Raw genomic sequence first — 18,514 nt, forward strand, 5'->3', positions numbered from 1 at the left:
AACTTTACTTCTGCACAGTGTGAAACATGCTGTATTTCAGTCAGCTTTCTTTAACCCCTTTCATATGCATTGTTTAAATATACCCATATGAATAAGGGCTCTGTGTGGCAATGCAGTTTTAACAGCACGTTCAATTATTTTGTTCTGAAATTTCTCTTTGAGTCCAACCATAAAATTCCACTTCGAAAAGTCCGAAAAAAAAAAAAGCTCTCCAGCTATGAGTGAAATAATTCACTGATTCTCCCTGTGCAGCGCCACATATAGTGCACATAGTTTTATGACCTTTTGGGGGACCACAGTGTTTGATCGGTAACAAAACACACTAAATACAAATAATCAATGTATTTCGAAATACACAAAGAAATACATTGATTCTGATTAGTTGTGTATTTCCATGGAAATTGTCGGAAACATTTTCAATAAGCAAACCTGGGGGAGGGGCATTTTGGCTACATGAAGGAGGTAATAAAATGACACCGACTGTGATGAAGATTGCAATCCTAAGGCAATCGATTAAGAAAACAAGCAATGGCATTTAATAAATCGTAGGATTTAAGAACCCAAAGTACAAAAATGGTGACAGGACATGTCGTTTTGGGGTCAAACAACAGATCTAAAGTCTTAAGCTTTTTTGACCTATTTTCATACATTTTAAATCAGCCTTCAAACTCCCAAATTTTACACATGGTTAACACTGTCAGTGACATTATATGGATTATTTTCCTGAAGTTGACAAAACCCAACGTAGCCAAAGGAAAAAAAAGAAAAGCAACACAAATGCAAGCGTCAAGCTGTTGGTATTTCCCTCACTAGCAAAAGAAAAAGTATCAATTTGAAAGTCACTTTCTTCTTTGAGACATTAAAAAGCAGCGCCACAGATAAAACAATCCACAGCTCTGCCTCTTCCCTGACAAAAAAAAAGAAAAAAAAGTTCAATTACCGTTTAGCAACATGAGAAAACAGTACAAAACGCAAGCAGTGCACAGGAGGCGATTTTGCGTAGCTGCTGCATGAAATTCAAAGTGAGTCTCAGCTTTTTAGGTCTTCAGGAATAGAAAACGCTATAAAGCATCACAAAAGCAGAAGAAGAACCACTAACATGCCTGAATGGAGTCCTGATTTTGTTGGGTTAAAGTTATCTAATGTTCAGGTTAGGATTAGTGTTAATGTGCAAACATACGCGTTGGATGCATCGTGTCCGATGCATCCAACACTCCATGATATGAGCATCTAGCTTTGTTCCCTAATTCTAAAACAAGTCTCCCTGCAGCTCCCTTACATAAGCAGCCGGTGCAAAGCCCTTTGTGTGGCAGAAAGCTACTGAGCAGAAATGGGAAAACTGGTGTTAAAAATGTATGATTTGCTTTTTTAGAGAGTTTGTCTGAACTCACCAAAGAGACAAAACTTGTCCCGTTATCCTAGCTTTTGTTTTCCAACACAAAAAAGTCTCCTCTTGCCCTTTTTCTTCCTGAGTCTTTTTCAGTTTTTTTACAGGCCCACACGTTAACATTACCTCCACTGCTAAACTCGCTTGTAAATTCCTTCTTACACTTAAAAGAGAGAGAATCCTCTTACTTTGTATTTGGCTTCTCAACATCTCGAGATGTTGGAAGTGGAATTAATTAGGTGTGTAATCATAAGAATGTTTCCCCGGGATTAGAGTGTAGAGGAGCGGCTTTGATCCCACATCTGTCAGTCAGCTAGGCCCACCTTCTCCATCTATGACCGTACTTTCCCCTGAAGGATTTCTGGAGCCTGCAATTTCTCCGGCAGAACGCTCAGCGTCTGAAGCCTGGTAGCGTTTAGCCTTTTTGAGATGTGAGTCGTTGCATCATACGGCAGCTGCACTGACACGACAGTCACCAGAGTATGTGCGCGTTGAGGACCGATTGTTCACCTGTGTGTGTGTGTGCATGTGTGTGTGCGTGTGTGTGTGCATGTGTGTGTGTGTGTTTTCGTGTTCTGTGCTGCTTGTTTCTTCTGTTGCCGTAGGGGAATTCAGCAGCAGGTGTTGGTTCACTCCTCTGTGTTTTTTTTTCCTCATAATGAGTTCCCAGTCCTCACACTGCCCTCTGAAGGAAACATAGTCATTCCAAAAAAATAAATAAAAAAATTCAAATAATGAATAAGTGTCAGAACATTGAGAAGCTTTCTGTTTTCCTGGCTCTGAGTTCGGGAGTTCAGCCTTAGCGCAGGATCAGAACTCTTGTCCTGGTCACCCTGGGCGATGTTTCCTCCCTCCATCAGCAAGCACAGCATCTCCGGTCTCCCGGGGGAGCCTCCCACCTGGCTGACTGGCGTGAGCGTGTTTGGCTGCTGTGTGCGTGGGTGCGCGAACACATGAGTAATAGCCCAGGCTCGGCTCTCTCCATCAGCGCAGAGGACGTCTCCTGCCTTTTCTCGGCTTCGGCCATTTTTCTTGCCTCTTTTCTTGAGCTCCTGTCCCAAATACGATCTTTATCAGCCCTGATTTATCTCGTACACAATCTCCCCCGCCACCTTCTGTTTCACTTATTCCGCCTCATTTCTGCTCTCTTTCTTTGTCTTGTTTCGCACAAATTTTCCTCACTTTTGAAGTTCGTTTTTCAGATTTAATGGGAAAGACTGAGACTTGCTCTTAATCTTCTCTTGTCATCTCAGTGCATCGGGCTTTCTGAAGGGAGATGTGGGAGATACTTTGAGTGCATTTATGTTGTGAAAGACATACAGCGACGACGTGTCTGTATATGTTTTTTGGGTCCTACATGAACAAAGGTATTTTGAATTTCTTTTCTGAGCATTAGTTTCTCATAATCTTGTTGAGAACTTATTCCTTCTTGAGGTGATAGAAGGCTGACTTTGTGTCTGTAGGTACAAATTTCCCACTTGGGGAAATCCGGTTATTCATTGGCTCAAATCAGGGAAAAAAAAAACAGTAAAAAGAGTAAGAGTCTAAGTAAATAGTAGCATGATGCACTGTAGAAATGGACAGCAGTCCAGTTCAAGAGCCCCGCCCTTTGGTCAAGTTGATATCTGGCCTTTGTTTAGACTACCTGATGAGTTTCAGAAGAGCAAAACTCCATACTGGAGGGTTGTGACTCTGTTACACTGCTAACTTTAAATAAACAGTGCAGTGTGCCACATAAAGAAATATTCCACTTAAAGCAAAACGTTATTTGACATCAGGTAGAACAATGTTTCCCAGCCTGTTTGTTTGGTAACTGCATGCCTTCCTGCTTCACTATGTCTGATTCAGCTGATTGCAGTTCAGCAAACACCTGCCAATTGAAATCAGTCGTACTGAAGCGAGGAACCACCAAAAAAACGCAGGACAGTGGGGCTTGAGCGCCAGGGTTGGGAAACACTGATGTAGGGAACACTTCGAATATCAATATCTGTTTCCGACAGGAAGGCTGAAAACATATTTTAACTCCTGTTATGCTACAGTTATTGGAATGAACTCAGATTTCTAACAAAGAAGTTGGCGGTCAGAAACTAGTGAGAGAATTGCGATGGGTTTATCTCCAGCATGTGAATCTTTAGGACATGTCACTGACAGCAGAGTGATGAGTTTGAAAATCTGCAGCTTCTCTACTACGTGTTTATCTATCATACACACCATCCGTGCGATTCTTCCATCATTTTTGCATGTGTCCTCTTCTCCTTCATTCCCCTCCCACTCGCCCGCTCCTTCTCTCTCACTTTCTTCCCCCCTCTCCGCTTCAGCCAGACAACCAAACACACACACACACGCTCTTTTTCTCTCTCCCTCTCTCTCTCTCCATCACTGCGCTGCCCTGTGTATCACATTGACAGTCTTTGCATTCAAAGGATCTAAATGTGTGCACCTTATCCTTCTTTTCCGACTCTTATCGTAGGTTCTTTTTTTGTTTGTTTTGGTTTTTGGTAGCTATTTTTTCCTCCCTTCTTTTGGTTTGTCAATTGTAGAGCTGTATGCAGTTTGGGGTGGAAGGAAGAGTGGAGGTGGGGGTGGTGGGCGCCCTGGCTGACTCGATCGGAGGAAAAGGAGACGGGAGAACTGCGCGGGCAGGAAGGATGTGCTCGTTGCTGCAGCTTCTGATTCAATTAGCATGAATTTCACAGCAAAGGCAGCAGCATCGCCGTCAGACCATCTGAGCGAGCCAGCAGCGGCAGCAGCTTCCCGCGTCGGCGCTCCATCAAGGGGACCCGCAACTGTTTCCCGTCGGTTTGCCACCTTGGAGAGCGGTCCTTGAAGCGGCTCAGCGGCGGATTCTCAAAGCGAGAGGAGGGAGCAAATAGGACGGAGCTTGTTTGTCAGTCCTAGGATGGGAAGATTGTTGAGATGAACTGAACGCCAGGCACTTCGGCGCTTTTGGTTACGGTTTAATCCTGTTGAGCTGTTTTTCTTGGGTGCTGCTCAGCTCTCTATGACCCGTATTGATTTATCCTGCCAGAATACCAAGGAAGGATTTCAGCGGCACCTTTGGAAATAGCCAGCTGTTTTTGCTCAGCCTCCAGATTCCTCCTTTGCCCCGGAGTGCTTCATTTTATTTCCTAATCTGTGTTTTTCCTTCTCTCGGCTCCTGACTGAAAGGGTTTCATAGCTCCCTCAAGGATTCTATAAAAAATAAAAAATAAAAAAAAAACAGAACCGGATTTTGGACGCTCTTTTTTCATAGCATCCTTGTCTGCTACTGTTTATTCTGCACTCTGGTTTTATTCAGATGTGTTTTCTCGTTCGGTTGCCATAAGTTGCGGCGGGCAGACTAAGCAGAGATGGTAGGTTCGGGTTATGGGAGGAGAAAACCTCTGAAGATCTCCCCAAGGCAATGGGAATCCTGAAGAACAATTGACTGAAAGATCATCACAGACAAGTGTCTAAGATGGAGTCCCATGTTTGCTAAGTTAATACTTGTCGGCTGAGATCCTGTTTCGACAGTTCCACTTATCAGATTTAATTATCTGTTTTAGGGTAGGAGTAGGAAATTGGTTTTAAAGGATCAAGAAGCTTCTGGATACCAATATTTGACTCCTGGAGATTTTTCATCTCAGCAAGGATCTTGTATTTTTTTTCTTCTTCTTCTTCTTCTTCTTCAGTGATTTTATTTCCAATCATTTTTGGGATTTTCAAGCAAAGGATCTGCTTTTGATTTTTTGTTCCTCCTTTCTTGGCTTATAATTCTTTTTAATCTGTATTTTCTGTTCCTTTATTTATTTATTTATTTATTTATTGTCCAATCCCAGGCTGGTAGGCTGGGGGGGATCATGGGCCCTGGATTCCTTTGAGATGTTCACTTCCTGTTTGTGTCGCATGAGGGGGAGAGGCCTGCCCTTCTTCTCAGGCCCCGCCCCCATGGAGCAGGAGGTGGAAGTGGAGGTAGACGGAGGGTTGTTACTGGTGCCCAGGCAGGGTGTGGCGGCGTCCCCTGTGGTGTGGGCCAGCCCTGCCCTGCTGTTCCGGCTGGTGCTCTCTCTGGCATTGCTGGTGTTCCCATGTCCAGCCGTAGCCGCCCGAGTCTCCTCCTCCCTCAGCACCACCCACCATGTTCACCACTTCCACAACAAGCATGGCACTGTGCCCATTGCCATCAACCGGATGCCCTTTGTGACACGTGGGGGCCATGGTAAGACCTTTGTTTTTCTGCTTCTCTTTGGTGATGAGTTTTGTGAAGCCACCATTGAAAACCACATCTGCATTAGCAGGACTTGGAAGATCTCAAGTTTTGGGTTGACTTAATCTTCTTAGGGCTTGTTGTGAGCATGAATTATCCTCTCTAAGTAACCAATTGAACCACTGGAATGGTTATGATTTCAGAAACAATGAGATGACCCCAAGCTTAAACAAGCAGTCTCCTTGGCTTCCTCTGCTTTCTGCAGAGGCTAGCCTCCTGGCTCATAGCTCTGGCTTGTTGGGTGATGTTTCCACTGCCTGTTCCCTTCTGGGCTTTTTCCACCAGATCCCCAGCCAGCTGGGTTCTGCTACTTGCCTTTCAAGTTCAGAGTCCATCTTGAGCCCATGAGCTTATGGAACTGTGGCAAATTTAAATCCATGTAATCACTCCAAACAGTGAATAATGATAGTCAGGAAAAAGAATGGTATCAAACTGGGTTTGAAGACGGCAGGTGTCACGTGACGCCTGGTGGGGTTCTTTGTATACTGAGCGAAAAAAATCCATAGATAATTGCCTGAGCACATCATATTTTGTCCTACTTTCTGCAGCATATGTCTTTGGCTCAGTGCTCTGTGGCGCATCGGCTGCTGTGCTTTTCTTAGCCTAAGCTGTCAGGGACAAGGCAGGGTTTCACACTGATGATCGCTTTGATGTTCCCCAACTCGAGCTTTTCTCTGCAATTTTTTCCCCCCTCCTTTTCCTGTGCTTCATTACAACCTCGCTGACAGGAGATGCTAATAGCACATATTGATTCCTCAGCATGTTCGTGCTCATGCTGCCCAATTTAAGTTCACTTAGTGAGTCTCCACAGCTTGTCTAGTCCTCTAACTTCCACTGTCTACCTCTCACTTTTGCCAGAGTGTACCTGCAGTCGACAGGGTGTTGGATTCGCCTGCACAACACCGACCCTCGGTAGTCGCTGGGTTGCCTTTCATCTCTGTAGATGTGTTCAGTTCACAGCTTCCATCCCCAGTGCTCAGGACTGCATCACATTTGTGACATGAGCCCATGTGTTTCCCAGCTGAAGTAGTTCGGAGCTCACTAATGAGATTTAGTATCTGTCATTGAGGCTAAAATAATTGCATAATGGCCTGTGTTTGTAAAGCATTTCATCAATGTCGAGGTCTTCTGAGCTCTTTACACTGCAATCATTAACCCATTCATACCCACGTTTGCACGTACTGATGTGAATAATGTGATGAGGCAATGGCAAATCTCCAAGCTAATCCGAATAACATTTTAGTTGGCGTGTCCAACTAAAATGACTATAATATATAAATAACTAAATAACTATAAATAACTATGATCCTATAATCATACCTTCTGATACTTTAAATACTAGAAGAGCAGTATTGTTTTTTTGTGTTTTTTTTTAGCTTTCATGTTGTAAAGTTGTTCCTCATCAAAAACATTCCTGCAATATTAGCTTGATTCTTTCAAGCATGTTAGATAAATCCTTTAGTCTCCTACAGCAACCGACCATTGATCTGAGCAAAACACCTGGTTGGACCTAGCCCCGCCCTCAATGCGCAGCTCCTCCTCGGAGCTACCCAGCATCCGCCTCACAGAGCAGCCCCACCTCACCACTCCCACCCCCCCGAAACTGAGCTCCTTCAGACTAGCCAACAAAAAAATAGCAAACAGTTGGTGGAACTGCACAATCTACTGAGCTCATTATATGAGCTGCTTTTCAGTGCAACGCTGGCAAAAAAAAAAAAAAACATTGTTGAGGGTTAATATAGGAGCCATGATGTCATGACTTCTTGAAGGCAGAGTTTCAGAAAGAGCAGGAAGCATTGAAGAGACAGGAGAAACAACATTTCTTTTCACGTCATTTTTGATATATTCAACATTTTTAAAACAAGTAAAGGTAACAGTTACTTGATTGTGGTATAAAATGGCACCAATGGAAAACACATACTGTCCCATTAAGGTTTGATTAACTAACTTAGTGGAAGTTAGTTAATCTTCCAGTAATCACTTTGCAATCAGTTTAGTTCCAATTGTCAAACAAATTCTCCACCAGTCTCCGTTTTAAAGCGTTGACATATTCAGTTCCAAAACTTTTAAACAGATGTTGCATTCAGTTCACTGGATTGCAATTCTCTGTCTGCTGTAAAGACCAAAAAATCCCCTCATAATAGACCGGATTGAAAAGACTTAGTAGAATTCTACTGAAGGCTGTGTTATCCTACTGTTTATTTGATGTTACTTGGGTTGCTTATGCACGAGAAGACGTCATTTTTCCGATAACATTATTCAGAGTTTTGCTTCAGAAATCCATTTCTTTCTGTTCCCCCCACCATCACCACCAACACTTTAAAGGCATTATTTAAAATTGTTTCTCTCTTAAAATGACAACCCTTTCCGCTTTTTCCTCTTCATTTCTTTTTCTCCCATCTGGCAACCATAATTGGATTGAAGCTCTAACATCTCGACTCGCTCGGCTGTTCAAATTGACACAATCAGCATAAAAATTATTTTGGGGGTCTCTCTGGATTTATAACCGCTTCAGAAATGTAGCCTGGAAAAGGGGACCTGCATTTCCGTCACAAATTTAGCTTGAGCTCAGTGGTGGACGACACGTCATTCTAAGGCAGCAGCTTGTCAGGCTTCAATCATGTAAACTCATGCAGATAAAAGTAAATATCTAAATGAGAAAGTTGAACCAAGATTGAGAAGATGATTGGTTGGCTGTGTTTGCTGTTCTTGTTGCTTTTCTCCCTGGCATTTGCCGTAGCAGTTAGTAATATACTCCTACACAGCAAACGCTGCGGCTTCTCGGTTCATTTGTGTTGTTTTTAGTAGCACAGTCCTAACATTTTCATTATCTGCTACAAGAAAGCACACACACACGCACACACACACCTACAGCGAATGCTCCTCTCATGTGGGGAGTCAAATACAGTTACCGTCAAAAATACCTCCATTTCATGCTGGCAAATCGTGTCCTTGTCTGAAATGCCAGCTCTCCACATATTGTCAGCCAAGTGGCGCAGCATATTACGAGTGCTAATACCCCACTCGGTGATAAGAGCCCACTCACTTCACAACATTTCCAGTAGCCAGTTTTCTCCGCCGTGTCCCAAGAATATAGACGAGCTAATTCACTAATTTCCACACCACCACAATTGTGGCTCTCACATCTGTTTGTGTTGCCTCACAAAAGCGGCAGATTCGTACTGTTTGCACAGCAGCACCCATGATTCATTTAAGCTGCAATCGTGGCCCTGAACCAGATTGGAGAACGTTGGCATATTGGGTCTATAACATTCAAAGCTCCGTCCTTATCTGGCGTTTTCATCCCACGGTGTGATTATGATGCTGCCTCTGTCTGGATAAGCTCTTGGAGAGCCATGCTGTGCTTGCTTGGTAGTACACACCCACCCATTTATGAATAAACAGCAATGCAGACAGAGAGACAACAGACTGGATACAACACGCATGTTTCAGTCGTTAGCTATGTGAAAAACATTGTCGATATTTCACTCATATAGAAAAAGACACAATTTTGCAATTGTGGTGTTTCTATTCAATAAACAAGTTTGTAAGTTATTTAAAAAAAACTGATCTTCCTTCTTCTTCCTGTCTTCTCATTTGTCTTTTTTTAACCAGTTTAATGTCCAGTTGTTGATCACATAACACATGTGACTCAAAAAATGTGTTTTCTTGGCATCTCAGCAGCAAAACTTTGCAGTGAAAGACTTTTTTTTTAAAGTTGAAAAAAAAAAAGTACGTTTTTTTTCAGAAGTTTCTATGAAGCAAATTCATATTCGTAATTCCAATTTGCACAATATCAAGATCAATGGAAATGCAACTACTTTCTTTTGTGACATTATCCAATGTGCAAAATCTGTAACATAAACTGTTTAGCATTAGTAAGTGAAGCTAATCAATTCAACCGTACCATATTCTGCAGAAGGAACCTCCATATCAGCGTTTATTCAGTTGCTACATTAATACTTATCAGGTTTTCCATTTTAGTTGTTCAGTGAGTTTTCTCTCGGTGATTCTACAAAGCACACCTCTACGTCTCATTTGGTCATGTCCATAAATTCCGAGGTATTTTCATCGCAGAAGTAAAACCTACATCTTGACGTCTGAATAGGCAGCTAATGCTAGGGAACATTATTATACCTCATGTCAAATCTCACTCAAATGGATTAGCCTTGACTTACTTCCTCCACACACCTCCTCCAATGTCTTGGAATGGAATTAGTGTCTAATATCACCACCTTCTACAACGATTTTAATGGTTCTAAAAAAATAAATAAATACATTTCTATCTGTATGCAAAGCAGTTTTGTGACAGTTGGTTCAGATGCCCGCAGTTTTTGTCCTGATTACAGCTAATTAGAGATGCCTGACCACTGAGGTGTGACATTTGACAGAGCAGTCTGCTTGGCGATAAGTCACACAAACGTTCGCCGCTTTCTCATTATCTGGTTTACTCCTCTCCTTTTCGATCAATGAGGAGAATGATGATGGCTCTTGTTGCGAGGCGTCCATATAAAATGCCTTGTGAAGCTTTCCAGCAGATGGGCGTTGCATCAAAATGAGCTCTTACGTGAAAGGACTTTTTTCACTTATTTATTTTTTCAGCACAACCAGCAATCTACTAAACAGTTTCTGAAATTAGATGAGTGAATCACAAACTTTGATGTATTTTATTGGGATTTTATACGATGTTAAGCTTTTTAAGTCTGTACTTTCATTTGAATTAAAGAGATCCAAGAGTCCTCTGATTCCTTTACAAACTTTTATTAGATGCGTCAAAACAAATTTTGGTGCACAGATTTTGGTGCACAGCTGAATAAAAAGTTGATTTCACTAACCCTAAAGCGCTAATCAGAAACATTAGTTCCTCTAACACTAACGCACTATGCCCGCATTGAATTTAGTGGAAGTCAGTGGTCAGTACTAACTTCAATTAAAATTTTATGTTCTCTTTACGGACTATAACTTTCAAGCACTAAATTTTGACATCACAATTTGTCCATTCTACAATGCCCTTAGAGATTGTTTTAATCTTTATATTTTGCCTTCAACTGTCTGTGTTTTACGTTTCTTGCTTGAAATAAAGGTAACTAGGAAGCCAAGTGTTCTTAAAGTTAGCTTGCGAGCTGAGTTACAAATTAGCTCCGTTATTAGCACACTAGCAGAAGCCAATGCAATCTTTAAACCTCCAATTAAACTGCTTTTATCCCATTGCCCAAAAGATAAGGCAACTTTTGTCGTCTCGCATGGGAGAAATTTGTGTTAGAAGAGCGGACAAGGCTGTAGCATAAAACAGACAAAACAGAGCTTCAAAGTTAATAACACTTAATACATGAAACTAGAACAAAATTAAATGAATGACAGAACGAGGTTTACCTTCCAATGACCCAAATCGTGTACAGTCAGAACGATAAGGGAATGGCCCACATTTAAATCCAACAGAAAATCTGAGGCAGGACTACAAAGCTGATGTTCCGCCACGCTCTATGTAGTCTAACCCAGCCAGAACACTTTCCCCAGTCTTTGTATAATTTATTTTTTGCTTAAAACCAGGTCTGTGACCTTCACTTCCACCCACTTTGCGTCAAGTAAATTCCCAATAACGCACCTCTACGACTAAATGTTTAAAAAATGCCAAGAGATAGGAATATTTTCCACGGCACCATCCAAACACACGAGCCCAGGCCTCGCTTCCGCATATGTATAATTAATCTTTACCATCAGCTGCATGCCTGTAATAGTTGGGATGGATCTCAGCACGCCTGTGTCGGCGCGTTCACCGCATGCATGCGTTCGCTTTTCATGCCTCTGGCCTTGCGAGCGAACAAGGAAGTTTTAGATGTGAACATTAATTCATACCTGGATACTGCAATACACAGGACTAAAGGGATAAAAAAAACTAATTATAATTCAAGCTGACTGATGTTTTTACATGAAGAGCTTGTAAGAGACTTTCCTGCTGGGATGCATCGCCTTGTCCTTGGCTTTGGAGCGACTATGTCCCTTTCTTGGACGATTGCTCATGTTTGTGTGCATCTGCATTCGTTTGCAATGTGCACAAGAAGCGTCACTGCATTGGAAAAAGAAACTCCCTAGGTGAAAACATCTTCCTGAATCGCTCAGGGCTAAATTTCAACATTGATCAGCCCCTGCCCATCATCATTAATCCCACGGGAAACAAGAGGTCGGAGTCGCTCGTAAAAGCATAAAAACATATTAGCAGGTGGCTGCGATCACCTGAAGCACAAATATTTTAGGATCTGAACATTAATATAATTACGACACATCACGGGGAGCGTAATTTGCAGTGGTAATTCAGTTTGTGTGCTTTTGTGCAGCAAGTCTCATGTTGAGAAACAAACACAGGTAATGTTTGCTTTTTTATGTATTAAATCTAATTCTGTGGCATTATGGAAGTCCATGTGCTCTGAATGTTTTTCTTCAAAACTATTTTAACTCCATCATCTAAAGTACCTGATTATACATTGAGATGTCGTTGCAACCTGCAGGCTGGTATTTATTGGGTAGGTTTTCAGTGCCAGAGATGTTTTCTCTCGATATTCATTAATGATAGTGACCTGACATGTTCTAGCCTTAAAGTACTTGGATGGATCCAGTTTCACATATTTCTCTTTTCAGTATAACTTCAATTCCCTGTTGTGTCTGCTATTGATTTCTTTGCTGTCTTAACTGTGTAATTTTTTTTCCATAACCTTTAGTTTAAGTGCCAATATTACACCTACACAGTCCCCTTTTCTGTTGTTGCTTATTTATTTCCATTGTATTCGTCTTCATGTTTCTACTTCAGTCTGAATACGTGACTCTGATTTCTTCATTTAAAAATTTCTTTTAACACCTTATCATTATCTAAAATGTCGGAACCGCTTTCGTTTGCATCGTCTTTCTGAAATCCGGAACTCTGCACGCCGCGGTTCACTTCCTGCGACAGAACAGTCGGTGTCTGTAGTCCTCTGTGTGATGCTGCTTGTTTAGCCTTACAATACATGAATACTGATGAGGTCAGCTGCTGCCTACTCCCATCCATCCACCCTATCCTGGTCAAGCAATGCCCCGTCACCTCGTCGTGGCTCCAGAGGTTTCAGACATTGCCGAAAACCTCTCAGCCTGTGACCCTCTCAGATCCGACCTGTCCTTCCCTTTCATCCTGTATTGTTTCTTTTTTTTTTAAATTGTTATTATGATTATTACTCCTGTGCTAACAGCAACCTGGTGCATTTGATAATCACCACTTTATCTCTGGGCTGCAAAGAGGGAGGTCAGGTGCAGTGTGTGCGTGTCAGGATGTTGAGGGGGAGAACTGTTGAGCGTTCCCCTTTGAGAGTCAAGTCACAGCCCTTCTCTTTCAGCGAGCCCCATTAGTATTCATGATTCTTCCTCCACACAAAGTCCGAGGCCGTGCCGGCGCACCGCGCACGTACGCATGCACTGGGAACAGAGAGGACGCCTCAGGTGTTCTGGACAGTTAAGATAAGCTTGCTGGTTTGACATTTTCTGTCATGCAACCACAGTCCCTCCCTGTCCCGACTGCCTCGATTTACACCCGCAGCATTTGATCAGCCAACAAGTGGAACATATATAAACCTGGAGTATCGCCACGAACCACACCGAGAGACGTCCGAGAACAAAATGGAAGCAAGTTCCTCTGTTTGGTCAGATTTCTTTTTCAATTGCAGCAGTTTTTTTTCTTGATAACTGAGACTGGTGCTCTGACATTTCATACAGCCCACTGTTGGATAAAGGGTGCTTTAAAGAGGCAGTGTTATGTCAAATTTACTTTTTTGAACTTTACATCATGTTATAATGCTTTCATTTCATGCGTGTTTGAGAAATCCTTTCATCTCCCCTGGCAACCATTCAGCTGTGCCAAACGCCTGGTTGGACCTCGCTCCGCCTTTGACGTACAACTCCGCCTCTGAGCTGGAGGTTCAACGTTTGCGAGCTTCCTCCTCACAGAACAGCCCTCCCACATTCAGCTTCTTCAGACTAGCCAGCAGCAATTAGCAAACACCTGAGCTCACCTTCAGCTGAGCTCATTATAGTTGATACTTCTCAGTGCAAAAAAAAGGGTTAATAGAGAAGCGCTGACATGATGACTTCCTGGAGTCGAAGTTTCAGAAAGAGCAGGAGTGTCTTAAAGTGACAGAAGCCCAATTATAAAGTCCAATTTCTTTTAAGTCATATTTGATATATGCAGACTTTTTATAACAACTGAATGTGACATAATTACGTGATGGTTTTTTAAACTGCCGCTACGTTCCTGGAAAATGCGTATTACTGTGCTTTTAAGTAGTTCTAGGTCATGAGTCTTACTTTGTCCTCTGAGTCCATGGCCTTGCAAATGTTTTCGTACTGATTGAATTGCAATACATTTTCTCATGCTACAACAAAAAAAGCTATTTTAGTGAAATTTTAAGTGATTGAAAAGCACAGTGGAATGTACTTCATGCATTTTCAACAGCTCAAGGTCAGACAGATTGGACAGGGAATGTCTCTGAACATTGGTTTTCAAGTCTTGACACACATTATGAATTGGATTTAAATGTGGACCGGAAATGGGTCATTCTGACACCAGCATGGCTCTGTTTAAACAATTCCATTTTCCTCTATCTGTATGTTTTGGGTCGTTGGAAGGCTAACAACTTTCTTGCTGCGAGGCAACAGTGCTACCAACTGTGCTACTGTGCGATTGTAGCTGCACTTCAATTGACCATATAATTGCACTGTTTGGTTTATTTTGCAAAACTGCAATGGAAACACTTTTTTTTTTTTTTGCATCACACAAGTCACATTATCATCAAATGGATCTTGCCGCTGATACAAACCATGAAGAAGAAAACAGGAAGTAGTTGGAGGATGTTTTTAACGTTGTGTTTTGTGAACAAACCTATTCACATGTGATATTGATTGTGTTTTTATTTAATGGAAACTATTGAGGAATTGTTGGGGATTTTTGACATTAGCAAAATGTTGAAGTTTTGCGCACATTTGCAATGGAAATGTAGCGAGTGATTGTTTGTTTCAGCGAGCAGCTAAAAGCGAGTCTTTGACAGAACTACTGTGTAGGAGAATTATAAAGATTGTAAGTTTTACTTTCATTTAGGAGCATCAGAGGTAAATGCAGATACTTTCCACACTTTTCAGATTAGCATTCATGCTTCCTCTTCAGAATCGTGTGTAATGTTGTGTTGTTGTGTTTTATAAAATACAATAAAGTTAGCTGTCAGTGGTACAAATACTTTTTAAAGGGGTTTTATTAGTTGCTGTGGACAAACTTAATTTCTTTCTGTTGCAAATTTGTGTAACCTAGCAACACTTTACACAGATTACAAACTGTTTCAAATGAAACTGGCTCATTAGTATGCCTCGGAAAATCATCTAGTCATAAAACATTAGTTTTCCCATTGAGTAAGTTTTTTGAGTCACTATGCAAATACGATTTTCATTTCACTTTTTCTCAACTTGCTTTCACCTTGAAACAAGTAATTGTGGTTTTGATGAAAGGCTGCGTCAGTCTTTTATTCTTCTATTAACGTTTGACGGGGTGCGATAAAAAGCCGTTGTCGGGACATAACAAAGCACAGAACACTTGACATATATCAGTACATAGTTCGCCTCTACAGTCTTGCACATGCAGCCAGTTTAGCTAGCAAGCGTTTTTTTTTTTTTTTTTTTTCCCATGCCTGCTAGGGAAATATTATTTGGTACCCATCTCATTCTTACATGTTGGCGCACAGAGACGGAAAACAGTGTCCTGCAGCGCCGCAGGGACCAAATGAACGTATTTTACCAAGACATCCATTCATTGCTTTTCTATTAAAACAAAAAACTGGTTGGACAAGGGGAAAAAATAGTATTTTTCCTTTGCTTGCAGCTCAGTGTTTCTGCCTTGGGAAGGGAATTGGCATTGGAATACATTTTTTATTTAGAAGTTTCTGTGAGGTACAGAGTGAGGAAAAAAAGGTCAGTAAACATTGCCTCAAGTATTATTCATAGTACATTTCAGTGAAAAAAGCAGAAAGCACTGTTCTTTGGTCTATTATTTTTATATATATAATTTGTGGTGAAACTTATTTTGCATAGAATGAACAGAGTAAAAACCTGTGCTGCAATCTCACGAAACATGGAGACATGAGGTACAAAACCAATTGACCTATAAACTTCACTGGGTTCTATTGGCCTGGAAAATGATGTGAACAGATCATGTTTAAGTGCCAATCTGTCTTAATGTAAGAGGAACAGAAAATGTCATTAAATCAGTGGAAGATGAGTTTAATGTAGAGCGTGAACTCAAAGTATTAAAAAAATAAAATACTCAATCTATTCACAACATGATGGTTAATGAAGTATTGCATGTATAGTGCTTTAAAATACATCATAGACTAGTAATGTGATTTTGAACATTTGGTTATCAAATGCAACCCTGCATTTTACTAGGTTCATCAAACTTAAGCTAGTAGCGAATGTGATCCAAAATGAAGCCAGCCACCTCTCCATTAATAAACAGCTAAAAGAAAAGAAATAGCAATTCAAATATTATTCATTCCTTTTAATTAAGTTTTTTAATGTATTTGATGAAAAAAAATCTAAATCTGTCTCAGTTGGAATGGAAAATTACAGGGTAACTTCACTAGCAACACCTTCCTGGCACCAAGTTGGGTCCTTTTTTAAATTTCCAAACAGGCTTCATTATTTGTCTCTACAGCATAACAAGATGACCCTGACCCGACCCGACCCGTAGAGCACTACCCACCTCTCTCTCCACCTCATTTTCTGTTTTTCTCCTGTTCAGCAAAGGCTACCAGCACCAAAAACATCTCTAATAAAAACAAAATGGTTGTAACAAGTTATTATTTGACATATTGTTTCGTTCCTATAATCTCCAACCAGTTTGCCAGATTGCCATAAGTTCTGATGTGAAGAAAGAGTTTTTATCCACAGAAGTGCTTTTTATTTGTTCTTCTTTTTCTGTCTTTATTGAACGGTTCGTGGCGTATCAGTGCAGCGGTCACTCTAATCCCCTTCATTTTGAACTTCACCACATCTAGATAGAAATGCCAAGGAGGTTCTTGCTGTAGGTAAAAAGAACAACAACATAGTAATTCAGTCGGTGTGTCTGATAGAGTCAGTAAGAGTTTTTTCATAAATGGCTCAATGCCAAACCATTTCCTTTCTGCAGATTAAACTCCTTAGGCGTGTGTTGAGGTTTGACTCTGGGCTTGCGGGAGGCGACACGATGACATTGCCGGCGTGTGGGGAGGATGTTCTGTCATCCTCATCCACTGTCTGTCCTGGCACATGAAAGCATTGTGGGTACATCAGTGGGAGACCATCATGGCATGGGCACTGCCTTCGCTTTGTAGACACAAGAGAAGTGGAGGCCGGCTCCTTAGAAGCCGTGCTGATGTAAGCTTTCTTCAATTATTTAGCCGTCAGATATTAAAGGAGCGAGACTCGGGGTGGGGGGAGACGGGGTTCCCTCAGGTATTTCGGTCTCCAGTGGGAGTGCCCACCATTAATAAACAAAGCGTCCTTTATTATGCATGACGGATGCCTTGAAAATCCGCCACCTCTTCCACTTCCACTTCTTCCAACCCAGATGAGTTTTCGGAAGCAGAAGAGAACACTGGCAGGAGCAACATTATGAATGTATCCCACCACCCACTCCTTATCCCTCAGCTAATATTCCCTGCCACCCACCTCAGATTTAAAGTGGTTGCTGAATGTGATATGTTTCCAAATTAAGCCGTGCAGGAGTTATGGATTACCACACGTTGCACTGTTGTGTTTATTGGGCACAGCGATGAATAAAACAAGTTTCATGGTTAGATTCTGCCACGTCACTTTTCATGTCTGGTAAAATCGTAAACAAATTATTACTCATTTCACAAGGAGTGATTGAAACACGACACAGTGTTTTTATCTGCTAATATACCCTGAATGGAATGACCTGAGGATTTCCCTTTTGTCTTTTGCTAAACATCCACAAGTCATTTCTCCCTCTAGTGCTTGACACAAATTGTCTGTTTTGGTTAGACTTACCCAGCATGCCCTGCGTTATTGTCCAATTCCTGCTTTTTGAGCAATCTCCAGGCCATTTGGTATCAGGGTATGCATTCGAACCGCACCAGAGATCACTTCAACCAAACAGCGTTCTAAGTTTATAGATGGACCAAATTACATTTGTTTGGTTCAACTGGGCATTCACACCTCCCCAAACGAACCAGACAAACTAGAGTTCAATTAAATCAGACTAAACAGGCCTGTTGTGAATGCTTCTTTAAAAGTACCTTCATGCTCCCATGAGGAAATTCCTGGTGTTTTTTCTTTTCACTTAAGAAGAGCACATAATTGAACTTTTAAGATGTCATCAGCTTTCCGCACATATTTATTATTTTGCATGAGTTTGGTTTAAATGTTACTTAGATAGCTTTCCATTATTGTGTCGCCTTCAGATATTTAAATGTAATTTCCTATAATAGGAGCTCTTGCACTAAGAGCTAGTTGTTGGCAGAGATTTCTTGTTAAGCTGATGTTTTATTATTTTTCTTTTTCCATTTGATTGACAGAAGTAGCTACCCATAGGATTAAGCAGTACATGTATTAAAGAATAGGATTCATAAGTTTTAACGGTAATCTTCAGGACCGCAGATTTGTTGGTGAAATTATTCTTCGAAGCAGCATTTTGTCAGAAAAAGTGGGGAAAAAAGTACGAGGGCGCATGGGGGTTAAAATATGGTTTCCTGCTTGAGCAGAGGCACAAATTTTCTCCGTTTGAAGCAACGTGTCAGGATGGGGGAAAATGAAAGTTTACTGAAGGAGCTTGACAGACAGAAACCTCCAGCTGCTCGTGCTCCTACCTCGTA

The 18,514-nt window shown here is 41.4% G+C and overlaps 1 protein-coding gene across 8 annotated transcripts in view; it reads left to right on the forward strand.

Moving 5' to 3' along the window:
• Nucleotides 1–18,514, forward strand: part of nrxn2b (neurexin 2b) — a 686,688-nt gene that overhangs the window by 429,196 nt on the left and 238,978 nt on the right. The window contains exon 1 of one of the 8 annotated variants that reach the window (XM_055058566.1): nucleotides 3,555–5,585. The exons of 6 other annotated variants lie outside the window; for them this stretch is intronic. In XM_055058566.1, the coding sequence (XP_054914541.1) occupies nucleotides 5,249–5,585 (337 nt within the window). In that variant the 5' untranslated portion in view covers nucleotides 3,555–5,248. Of the gene's footprint in view, nucleotides 1–3,554; nucleotides 5,586–18,514 lie in introns of those variants that run through there. One more of the 8 variants, XM_055058565.1, reaches the window with a different exon arrangement.

This window comes from Poeciliopsis prolifica, unplaced genomic scaffold, assembly GCF_027474105.1.
Source record: "Poeciliopsis prolifica strain line A6 unplaced genomic scaffold, Auburn_PproV2 SCAFFOLD051, whole genome shotgun sequence".
NCBI classification, from domain to species: Eukaryota; Metazoa; Chordata; class Actinopteri; order Cyprinodontiformes; family Poeciliidae; genus Poeciliopsis; species Poeciliopsis prolifica.